At 41.5% G+C, this 12,958-nt stretch overlaps 1 protein-coding gene across 1 annotated transcript in view; it reads right to left on the minus strand.

The window, feature by feature from the left end:
* Positions 1-12,958, minus strand: part of apba2b (amyloid beta (A4) precursor protein-binding, family A, member 2b) — a 125,333-nt gene that overhangs the window by 30,283 nt on the left and 82,092 nt on the right. Inside the window, exon 3 of the mRNA XM_053616532.1 lies at positions 4,010-5,122. Coding sequence (XP_053472507.1) covers positions 4,010-5,080 — 1,071 coding nt within the window. The 5' untranslated portion in view covers positions 5,081-5,122. The remainder of the gene's footprint in view (positions 1-4,009; positions 5,123-12,958) is intronic.

Raw genomic sequence — 12,958 nt, forward strand, 5'->3', positions numbered from 1 at the left:
ATGTTTGCAATATATAAACAAGCCCCTTAATCAATCTCTAAAAGCCAAAGTTAAATTAAGCATGCCTTGTGATAGGTTAATATAGTGTGGCAGAGGGGGATGATCAAGCATCAGGAACATAGGAACACGCCTCTGGGTCCTGAAACCCACAAAGGTCGGCCACCTATTCTTCTTAGCACAGCAGCTCAAGGACTCCTGTCAGCGATAGATGCTGGCTGAGGAATGGGATGCCGAGGGAATTCTCAATCTGATGGTGCTAGAGCAATTCATTGCACGACTCCTGGCAGGAACAGCAGAGTGGGTCCAGTGTCACCAACCGGTGATACCCATAAGTAATGGCTCTACGCAACATCTCAGCATGCAGCGTTGTGAAGGCATTCTTCCAAGTTATCTCCTGAGTTGGGATCACTAAAGAAATTCTGACTGACCAGGGCACTTCTTTTATTTCATGCACCCTTCATAAACTGTACGAATTGTTATGGATTAAACTGATTTGCACCAGTGTTCACTGAGATGTGGAAGTCAACTATGAGGTCAGGCAAACAGATAGAGGTGACCCACTACAAATATGTTACCTCAACCTCCTCAATTGCTCTGGAAATTGTGGTTTCAGAGAGAGAGGAGCTGGGACTGGAGATGCCCTCAAAAAACGGAGCTCATTCCACCCTGGTTCCATGTGGAGCCCAACTCTTGCCATCCCAGACAGCATAGGTTGCCGTGCTGCAAGGGGAATTTTCCGATGTGTTTTCCCCTCTAATCAGTTGCACAAAGCTCATAGAGCACCACATCGAGACTACAGGTGTGGTTGTACACAACCACACCTATTGTTTACCCGAGCACAAGAAAAAGGTAGTTCAGGAGGAGGTCATGGCTATGCTTGACATGGAGGTAATCAAGGAGACACAGTGGTTGGAGCAGCCCTGTGGTTTTGATGCCCAACGCTGATGGGTCAGTCCAGTTCTGTGTGGACTAGAAAAGCCAATGTGGTGTTTAAATGGCAAGCATTGATGTACTACTTTTTTCCCTCCATTTGAGTTGCACCAATTTGTCACCCTTCCGTTTGGTTTGTTTGGAGCTGCAGCAGAGTTTCAATGTCTCATAGACAGAACACTCTGCCCACACAGTGAATATGCCACTGCCTACTTAAACACATAATCATTATTGATTGCAATCGATAATAATTGGCAGCAACATTTACAACTTATCAACAATCTTAGAGCTGTCCTGAAATCTTGAGACAGGCAGGATTCACAGCAAACCCAGACAATTGTGCAATTGGGTAAGTGGAAGTACTGTATCTGGGCTTACACTCGGGCCATGGGCAGGTGCATCCCCAAATTGATAACACAGGTTGTGGCCTGCCCGAGACCCAAGACCAAACAGGGGGTGAGGAAGTTCATGGGCCTGGCTGGTTATTATCCTAAGTTTGTACCTAATTTTTCACATGTCATCAGCCTGCTGATTGACCTCACTAAAAACAGTGCCAGATCCAGTCCAGTGTATGGAGCTATGTGAGCGGGCCAGTTAAAAGTGTTTTTTTTTGCGGGGTCCCGCTGTTGTATTCTCCTGACTTTTCTCGCCCTTTTGTTCTGTATACTAATGTGTCAGACAGAGGACTGGGGGCTGTTTTGTCCCGGGTGGTGGAGGGGGAAGACATCAGCCGAATGCTCACAGGGAGGGAGAGTAAGTACAGCATGACAGAGAAGGAGTTTCTGGCCATCAATTGGGTGGTCCTCACCCTTCAGTACTACCACCTGGGGTGCCCCTTTATCCTCTGTTTAGATCATGCCCCGCTCCAATGGCTCCACTGAATGAAGGATGCCAAAGTGTGCATCACTCGTATCTCGCACTTCAGCCATTGAAGGTCAAGGTGGTCCACAGGCCGGGGGCACAGATGGTGGTGGCGGATTACCTCTACCGTCAGGCAGAGCGAAGGCGTAGTCGGACAAAGAGGAGGCGGGTAAAACCGGCAGGCAACACGTGATGATTCTCAGAGAGAGGGGGACAGAGCTGATAGAAGTTGCACATAACACAGATGCACACCCACACATGCCGGAATGTGAGCTTGGAAAGTTTTGATGAACTTGAATGAGGCAAAAGCTACAAAATATTGGGACAGTGTTTTTTTTGTTGAGTGTTGAAAGCACACTGAAAAGTGCTATTTGGAAAAATAAAGCAAGCACCAAGCTCTGTCAAAGTCAAAGTCACCTCTCTACCAAGTCCTCCTTCCCACCCACCATCACACACACTGGGTTCTACATATTGATTCTGAAATTGAAAATCTGTATTCAGAACCTAGAATTATTATGGATTTATATGCAATTAAATTAGGGATGTGGAAAAATGCATGTGGCATAAAATTTGGCCAGACAGATGCGTCTTTCAGTTATATACAATAACAACCTGATATGTTGTAGTTGGTACTTTAAAGGAAAGCAGTCAACCATCATTCAATCTGTTATATTGATAACAAAACTTCACACTGACATTTATTTTTTGGGCAATGTGAAATACACCAAATAAACAATAGAATGTCTTTAGAGGCGGATATAAATACATATATATATATGACACTGATTCATTCATCTTTAGTAAGCGCTGTACCCTGGTCAGGGTTGCAGTGGATCCAGAGTCTATTCAGGGAACACAGGGCACACGTTGGGAATATATCCTGGATGGAACACCAATCCATCATAGTATAAATGTGACATTACACAATAAGTGATCATATGAATCATCCACATATGAGCTGTGCTCATAAATTTGCATACCCCTTGCAGAATCTGCAAAATGTTAATAATAAAAAAAGAGGAATCATAAAAAAATGTTTTTTTATTTAGTTCTGCCCTGAACACAACTATTACAAAAGTTGCAAACATTCACTGATGCTCCAGAAGGCAACACAATACATTAAGAGTTGGGGAGGGGTGTAAACTTTTGAACAGGATAGGTGTAAATTGTTATTATTTTGTCTTCTGGGAAATGTGTAAATCTTATTTAGCGTCTGAAGGGCATTACTAAATGAAAAAAAAATAAGATCTTTAAACAAAAATAATAATAAATTACACCAATCATTCTGTTCAAAAATTTACACCCCCCTGGCTCTTACTGCAGTGTGTTACCTTCCTAAGCATCAGTGAATGATTGCACCTTTTGTAATAGTCGTGTACGAGTCCCTCAGTCGTCCTCAGGGTGAAAAGATGGATCTCAACATCATATAGTCACTGTTGGAAAGAGGTCAAATATGCAGAAGATGCTGGAAAAGTAAAGAATGTGCAGGACCTGGAGGATTTTTCTGAAGAACAGTGATCAGTTTAACTGCTCAGGACAGACAAGGGACTCATGAACAACTCTCACAAAACATAAACACAGTCGATGATCATCCAGGTAACAACACATGGGATTAAGAATCAAACGTATGTAAACTTTTGAACTGGTTCATTTGTGTAAATTCAGTTATTATTGTGTCTTGTGGACTATATGTAAACATCTGTTATGTGAAATAATTTATTTAGGGCAGTACTAAATAAAAAAACTAAATGCAATTTTAATGATCCTTTTTTTCTAAATTATTCACATATTGCAGATTCTGTAAGGGGTATGTAAGTTTATGAATGAAGCCTTGACAAAGCCATGATATTTTTGTCGAAGCACTGAGCGGTTTGGAGGTGATTTGAAGAGGTGGTGTCTTAAATTTATCTAACACAGAGCTGTAACCATAGCAGATGAGTGCTTGTTTAGCTTAGCAAACCACTGATAAAAGTAGTTTTGTAAAAATGTGAAGGTGATAATCTATTAGAAAATCTTGACTGTCATAGCTGTCAGAACCCTAACAGTAATGCCATCGCTGCTACGATGCCTGAAACAGGCATAGCCATCTAAAGACAGTTCTGTGCAGAAAATCCGATTCATTATGCTATGAACCACAATGAAGAGATAATCACAACTTCATTAACTATCTGTAAGAATGTTTGGTCTAATTTTTAGCTGTGTGACCTCCTTCCCTTACCTGTTCCCTGTGCTGCTCCTGTGCCCATCTCCTCCTCTCCTCTGGTGTGTGCAAGTGCGCTTTTGAGCTCCTCTGTGGCTGTGGGTTGTGCCCAGCAGGGGGGATGTTGAGGGTTTTGGGTCTGCCGTCATGGCGGTGTGGTGTGGGGTAAGGAGCTGGTTCGGCTTTGGGCTCAGCTTCAGCCTGGTAACGCCCGGGCACGGGTGCCAGCTCCTCCGGGCTCTGATCGGTCCCACTGCTCAGACTGCCCATGCTCATGCTCATCTTAATCTCAGCTACAATCTGATCAATGTCTTCCTCTGTCTCTTCACCTGTTTCACCCTCTATGCCCTTGTGGCCTGCATACATGGAGTTCCCATTGTCCTCTGGGGCATAGTAGTCCCCTGTGTAGACCTCTCTGTCTTGTTCCTCCTCTGGTTCCTCCTCTTCATTAGGGCAATACTCCTCACTCTCCTCATCATCCTCCTCTTGTTCCTGTGTTTGAGGAAGAGCTTGGTCCTGGTGATGGTACTGATGGTGTGGATGGTGATCAAGGACTGGTTCAGGTCTCCCGTCATATATCTGCTGATCCGAGTCCTGCTCCAGAACTTCACAGCGCACCTCACCATCACCCTCCACCCACTCCTCCACTGCTTCTTGGCACTCGTCTGTTTCTGGGGGTGGCTCAGTGCGCCCATACCTGCCCTCGTTACAGTCCATCCCCTCCAGGTAACTGTCATCCTCCGGACAGTAGCGGATGTAGTATGTCACTCCCTCATCTTCTTCAGGCAGTCCTTCATCGTAGTCCTCTTCATCCTCTGATGTATTGTTGACGTAGTCCGAGCTTGAGTCTCCATCGAGGCTGTCTGGATGGCCATGGTAGTTGGAGTGGGTGTGATCTGGGGTGGCAGGATGGCTGCTGGGCAGATCCACCTCCTCTTGGTCACAGTAAGGGGGTATGGGGGTTTCAGAGTCTTGTCGCTCTTCACACTCTTTGCTGGGATAAGGGGTGGGGCAGGGACATGGTGCTGGAGCATGAAGCTCTGCTGAGGCCATGCTGCTACTGGCCCCAGGCCTCTTCCTCTGAGCCATAGAGAGAGCTCACTGACCTTCCATCTCTAGGGATCTTCAGTCCTGAGACACAAAAGAAAAGACAATAACATGAGTGGGGTTTTCTAGGACTAGCAAACTACCAGTGATGGCCCCTTTATGCTTAATTGCTACATGATTGCTGTACAATATTTAACACTAACACTTACCCTAAGCTATCAGAGAGTGAAAGCCACATGAAGCCATCACATTTTACTGAACTGCTGAACATGTAATAATACTTCTAATCAGTAGACCTAAGCTAACAACCAGCCATGAATGGTTAGCATCACCATACCTTCCACCCAGAGAGCAAGGCCACAAATAGCTGTAGCATCACTGTGAGTCACAATTTCCTGATGATACGATAAACACTTAGGCACTTGTACCACTTGGGAGTCTTTTGAGAAGGTTCAATCTTTGTGCATCAGACCCTTAGCAGAGAGTGTGTTTATCTTCACCACTGATACTATCCAGAACCCTGTTTAGAATATAACGCTGCCAAGTCACAAAGAACAAATGAAGACAGAACAAATACAAGAACAAATGCCTACACAACTACAGACAATAACTAATGAGACCAAATTACACCCATAGACTAAAGCACTGTTGAATCCCATCGATCCTCTCAGCCAAGTAGCAATGCCTCACTCCTACACAGTAGGAAGCTGGATCACTTTAACTGCCCAGTGCCTGATCAATTACTATTATTGAGCTGGACAGATCTTCATTTACAAATTGCAAGTGTTGCCTGACATGTCCATAGCACTGGGGGCTGGACACCAGCCTAGACGTGAATTCAGACCAAAAAAAGCCGGTATTTATTTTTCTACTTAATTAGAGCCTAGAATAGTCTAAAATAAGCAGGATAATGTAATCGGTACATAAAATCAAGGAATGACTTGGCCGGAGAGGCGGGATTAATCTTGCGTCCCAGAATTCCAGTTGGAAAGGGTGTGGCAGTGATTGTAGTAAATTAATGCGCAAGTTCTTACTGTGGAGAGTTTCTGCTGTTTTTAATTTAAAAAGTGTAAATACCGGTGCAAGAAGATACATTAGGAATTCTTGATACACACTATATAATCAAATCCAAATGAATGAGAAAAGACAACAAGAACATGTTCTGTATTCTGAGTCACACACTAATACACACACACACACACACACACACACACTGTGCCATCTCCACCAGCAGCCTCTCAGAAGGGCTTTTGTTACTGCTTTCCACTATCTCTCTCTCTCTCTCTCTCTCTCTCTCTCGCTGCCATTATTATGCCTTCCATCACCAGATATTACAGCTGATAATCACGCATATGCCTGCACAAAGAAGCATGAATGTGGAGAGGACAGAGACCCCCCCCCCACACACACACCGAGACACAGACTACACACCACACTTACACTAACACTCCACAGACTCTTTACACTCTGACCAAGCTTTCTCATATTACATTTCTCATATCACCTTTCACAGCATGTCACCACTCTTAGATCGCATTCTGTACACACCTCAACAAAAGAGCTCTCCAGGGAAATCACACCTCTCAAGCTGCTGTTTCAATCACTGTGCAGCAACCACCCAATTCTATAGCACCTACAAATCACGCAGGTGAATAAGGCTTCTCTGTCCTACCTGTTTCCCCTGGATACTGGTGTCACATGGACGTGCAAAGAACTAAGCAGCAGTGTAGAAATGATTGACTGCTATGCCTTGAAGCCTCCCCCCATTTTTCCTGCTGCTCCACATCCCTCCTACTCTAAAAGTCCTGGCCAATCCTAGCTCTGAATCGCAGAACTAAAAGCTAAACACCACCCCTAGGGACCCATGACCCTTTGCCTCTTTGTTCACCCCTGAATGCATTAACCACACCTATTCTGCAGCTTTGTCTAGAGACTCAGTCAGAACATATGACATATTTGTTTTGTCCATTAACACCACAATGGAACAACAGAGGAGAAAGAGTGGAATGATATGATGTAGGTATATTAATAATGTTCAGTAAAATGTATAGCCTTTGGAAGCATATCTGAGCCATGTGCATATCTAAAAAAGATTTCTATGCAGTGTGAATACATGTTGCTTGTTTCATATTTTGTATCGCCATGTATGTCCACTCTAGTCCTTGAACTCAAAACGTTGGCACACTGAAAATGCACCAGATTTTGCGTACATTCTTACGGCTTTTATTGAATTGTAATACATTACCATATCAATTGACTCTAAGGTCACATGCATGAAAAATCAATTCCGCCCGCTCTGTAGAACCAGGATCGCATCCTGACATCAGTTCGGCATGAAACACAAAAGGACGTAGAGGAGACTGAAATGAATAGAGTATAAAATTCTGACTTGCACTCCCTGTAAAGTCCTATAACACAAGTGAGGTGAATGATAGCAGTATGAAGATGCTCTCTGTGTAAGGAATAAGGCCAAATTCACTCGTAATTGTGACTGATAAAGGTTATTAATCAACCAGTAAAGACCATTTCAATTATTAATGCATTTAAGGGAAGTAATTCAATTTTTTTTTTTTATAGAATTACAAGGAGGAACAATTCCATCTACGGAGTGCACAACACTCTTGCCTGTTCCTAGAGTTATATCTGTTTTATCCCACTCTCAACATTTTCTTAACCTAGTTGGTACAATTCCAATAAAATAAACAACTTAATGTAAACAATTTAACCTTTTAAAGTTGTCGGTTGTTACCGGAGGGATATTCTTTGTGCAGGCATATATGTGGCTGTACTGCAATTTGTTTTGCTTGAAAGCATACTAAACAGTCGAGAGAGAGAGAGAGAGAGAGAGAGAGAGAGAGAGAGAGAGAGAGAGAGAGGGAGGAAGAAAGAATAAGAAGAAACAAAATCCCATCTGAGAAGTGTGTTCTCACTTAAACTACTTTAATTGGCAAAACAACTAATAAGATATCTCTTACTAGAGGTGTAATGATTTTTTTTTATCCTGGGATCAAACTTTGAATAAATTTTTAACACTTTCTGTCTTAGATGTATTGATTCTAATTATACAGTATAATTATTCTAGATGTATTGAGCTCTAAATATCACACAGTACCACAAATCCTAATTTTATTTAAAAAGTTTTCAAATTAGTTGGCCCCTGTGAAAAACATCTCATTAAACTAAAATGGTTCAGAAGCGCTAATTAAGTGCCTAAACACCATGTGTTTCCCACATTTGGACTATTTATTGTACTTGTAGTTTTATTGCTTTTAGTTTCATAACTGGAAAGCATGTTTACAAGGCAAGGCAATTTTATTCATACAGCCAATTCATAGAACAGAGGCCTCTGTTTGAGATTAGTCTTACATTTGGGATTTTACTTATACACGTTTACACAGTCTTTTTAAACTCCTGCCATGCCAAAATAAGCTCTCAAACCCACAACCACCTACAATTTATACCAAGCCCGAAGACATTAAGGGTGTATAGTATAAGCTCGTCTCTCCCTTACACTGATTCTGATTGGATCCACACAAATTATGAGTTTTGATTAATGATGGTCTCTCACAGCTAAAAAGAGACCATCAAATACTGGGGAAAGTATCAACAATACCTTTATTGTCATTGTATAAGTACAGGGAGAACAAAGCTGCTGCACCTGGACTCGCTGCCATATTTAACAAGAGCATAGTTTCAACTTTTTTATGGCAAAGTTACCATAACAAAAACTTAAGTAGCTACATTCTGTGAACATTGTGGGTGGCTTTGGAGGTTGAAAAATCTGAAGACTATTTATATATAGAAAATAGGATGTTGTAGTCCGTAGTCTGTACAACATGTAGGGAGTAAAAATAGAGCAAGAAACTAAATACCTAAGACTAGAAAAAGAGACAAGACTTTGAAATTCACTGCTTAGTAATTCAATTATAAAAATGTCATCCTTTCAATGCACATGAAAGAGATGGAGGATTTAAGTAGACAAACGTCTCATGGGTGTGCAGCAACAGGTGAGACTAAAAACACACATGGAAACAGGGTTTCATGCACAGGATATCATGACCATATCCCATATAGGGATATGGTCATTTCATAAGGAAAGAAATTATATAATGATGATGAGTCTTTATTGGTCTCATATGCATATGCACAGTGAAATTCCCAATTCCCATGCGCATACCCCAGCATGTCAGAAAGCTGGGGTCAGAGCAAAGGGTCAGCCATGATACAGCGCCCCTGGAGCAGAGAGGGTTAAGGGCTTTGCCCAAGGGCCCAAAAGTGGCAGCTTGGCAGTGCTGGGGCTTGAACCCCCGACCTTCCGATCAGTAACCCAGAGCCTTAACCGCCAATCCGCCACTGACCCCACTGCATATAGAGTATGCTTGATCTACAGGGACAGATTAAGGGTGGATGTGACCATCCCAACAGAGCAAAATGTCCAAGAAAAGGACTACTTATGAATGCATCTTTCACATCTTTTCAATTTCTGAGGGTATAGACGGCAGAGCTTTGAATATTTGCCAATCTGATACTGATTCTATTCTATTTAAATATTGCAAAAGCTGTTGTAAAAATGCATGTGTTGCAAAATGGGGCAGGAGGGATGCCATATTCTCTTTCCCCTGTCCATCACAGCAATGCAGAAGAGGGTAAACAAAGAAGAGGGTAAATAGTGCTTTCCTTTTGAGTGTATTAAGCTGTCCTGTGATGCAGCAGTTTGAAAATGTTTGTGTACCAGCTAATGATACAGTTATGAAAAAAATAAGTACACCCAATGGAAATTGTTGGCTTTTATGATATATTTGGACAAGCAAACAGTTGATCATCTTTGAAACAGTGTCTATTAATAAATTTGATATACTGGAACAAAACCATAAAGAAAAATAGCTTTTTAAATCATTTATTCAACAGAAATATCAATAGATGTGATACTCTTCTGTCGAAAGAGTAAGTACACCCTTGTCCTCAGAAACTGGTATTGCCCCTTTAGCAGTAATAACTTCTTGTAGGCTTTTTGCATAATCGTCCATCAGTCTCTAACATCGGCATGCTGGAATTTTTGACCACTCTTCCATGCAATATTCTTTCAGTTGTAAGATGTTTGAGGGTTTTCTTGCATGTACTGCCTGTTTCAAATCACCCTACATTTCAATGGGTTTCAAATCCGAGGCCATTCCATAACCCTCCATTTCTTCTTTTTGAGCCATTCCTTGGTGGATTTGCTAGTGTGCTTAGGATCATTATCCTGTTGAAAGGTCCACTTTCTATTCAACTTCAACTTTCTGACAGATGGCCTCACATTATCTTCAAACACTCTTTGATATGATGCAGAATTCATAGTTGAATCAGTGAATGCAAGCTGTCCATTCCCTGAAGCAGCAAAGCAATCCCAAACCATAACATGTCCACCCCCGTGCTTCACAGTTGGTATGAGGTACTTCTCCTGAAAAGCTGTCTTTGGCCTATGTCAAACATGTCTGCTGTTACTGTGGCCAAACAACTCTATCTTTGATTCGTCTGTCCAGAACATATTATTCCAAAAGGTCTTTGCCTATATGCTCATTGGCAAACTATAGTCTTGCAAAGGCTTTTTCCTGGCACGCCTCCCATGCAGGTCAAATTTGTGCAATCTCTCTCTGATTGTAGAAGCATGCACTTTGATACCAAGAGTTGCAAGACTTACTAGCAGATCCTGTGATATAAATTTGGGGTTCTTGGAGACTTCTTTTTGCATTCTGCTCTTGGGATGAATTTGCTAGGACGGCCAGTCCCAGACAAATTGGCAGTCATTTGAAATCTGCGTCCCTTGTACATTATTTTCCTTACAGTTGAATGATGTATTTAAAATAATTTGGAGATCTTTTTAAATCTCTTGCCAGACTCGTAGGCATCCACAACATTTTTTCTGAAGGCCTTACAGAGCTCTTTAGATCTTGGCATGATGACACCACACACCTCAATAGCAAAGGGAACACCAAACACTAGATATAAGAGGGGTGTAAATAAGACTGGTTCCACCTGCCCTCCCTAAGCAGGTTCTAATTACTGGCACCCAATCTTGAGCACCTGATTCTAATTTTATGGATTTGAAGGTGTGATAAATGTAGGGGTGTACTAACTTTTTCCATGTGACTTTTTGTTCATTTAAATTGTGAAAACTCCTACAAAATGTCAATGTGACGAGGAGGAGGGAGGGGTCAGGCTGTGAGGACGTCCGCCTGGCACTGAGTTGCCTAAACAGTGGGAGAGCACGATAAAGGAGCAGCTAGAAGTGCCAAAGGGAGAGAGAGAGACACATGTGCGCTTTGGTTTGAGTTTCTGTTGTGTTTTATGTTAGGTTTTTAAACCTTATGTTGACATTCAGCCAGTTCCCGTCTCCTCATTGCCTGTCTTTAAGTTTGTTACAGTCAATTTTATGTGTCATTTGATAGCGTGTATCAACTTTATGAATAGGCGCTGTTTCAAAGAGGATCAAATGTTTGCTTGTCTAAATATGTTAAAAAAGCCAACAATTTGTACTTATTTTTTCACATGACTCTAACCTAAAATGAAAATAATGATCCTGACTGATTTATGTTTAAAAATTAGCTGAAGTAGGGAACTTTTTTGGTTAAAAATGAACAAAAATCAATTATTGAGCAAGTACATAAAAAAATCAGTGTTGGAGAGATGGGAAAGGAGATTACATTAGAACCATAACTACTATTAGTATATATATGACTATGTTATGCTTGTTTTTTTGTTATAACCTGTAATAACTGTGGGAGGGTGAAATACACTACAGCACTGATATTATTGTGAGGCTGTGAGCAGACAGTGTCGGTGCATTGGGGAAAATTGCGACAGTAAATGGGGGAAAAAACGAAGCCGTTTGTCAGATTTTCCTAACAAGAAACCATATTTTTTAAAACAAGCCCAAAAAACCACAACCCGCATTTTTCAAATGACTTCAGAAAAAAGAAGCCCAAAGTCACGTATTATAAGTGGACTTGGCAACTCTGATATACCACAATCCATCATTCACCCGCGCAGAGGAGCAGCGCAGAAGCACAACCCACATTTAAAAAAAACCTCTGCAAGTAACTTGCAATTTTATGTTTCAAACAGAGATGGCGATAGAGAGGCAAAATTAAGCGCAGCAGCTTTAAATAGCCATAAAGGTGGAAGTATTTTGCGGACAATATTCAACAGCAATTGCAAACTGTATTTGCAATTGCATTTCCTATTTGTGGATGCATAAATTGTGACATAATTCAAATGGTCGTGTATTACCATTTGCATTTTCATTTACCCGAACGTACAGTGTCTACCAAATTTCAAATTGGAAACACAAAGTTTATTTGCAATTGCATTTCCCGTGTGTTACGCATTATGATCCAGTCATACTGAAATATGCAAATAACAGTTGCATTTTAATTTCCTCAGTGTGGAGTATTTAGCCTGCCAATATACAAACAGAATGGCAAATATCCCTTTGCATTTGCATTTCCCGTGCACAGAAACCTGCCAATCAGTGTTGGGGTGGGCGTATACTATGGGGCGTGTTTGTATTTGGAAGTGACGTCACTCACAGTCGACCGCATTTTAGACTGGCTCGCGGTCACCGAAGATTCAGTGCACATTCGAGATTCTATCTTCTATTTCTCAAACAATAAACACACAGAAAGGACAAAATGTGTATTGTCTTACTCTGGAGTAAAACGAGAACCAAGTACAATGGAATATATTTTTAATTTTTCTGCCGTTAAATCCCCCTGAAGCTAATCTCTCAGAAACGCCGCTTAGCAGCGCTTTATAGTAATGAAGTCAGTTAGGGACCGTTTAAAAATTGCATGACCTGAGCAACTGTGTAAGATTCTAGCAAAATTACAGTCTTCTACTTCACACAATAATGTATTGCAGTATGGATACAGTATTTATTAG

The sequence above is a fragment of the Ictalurus furcatus genome, chromosome 27 (assembly GCF_023375685.1).
Source record: "Ictalurus furcatus strain D&B chromosome 27, Billie_1.0, whole genome shotgun sequence".
NCBI lineage: Eukaryota > Metazoa > Chordata > Actinopteri > Siluriformes > Ictaluridae > Ictalurus > Ictalurus furcatus.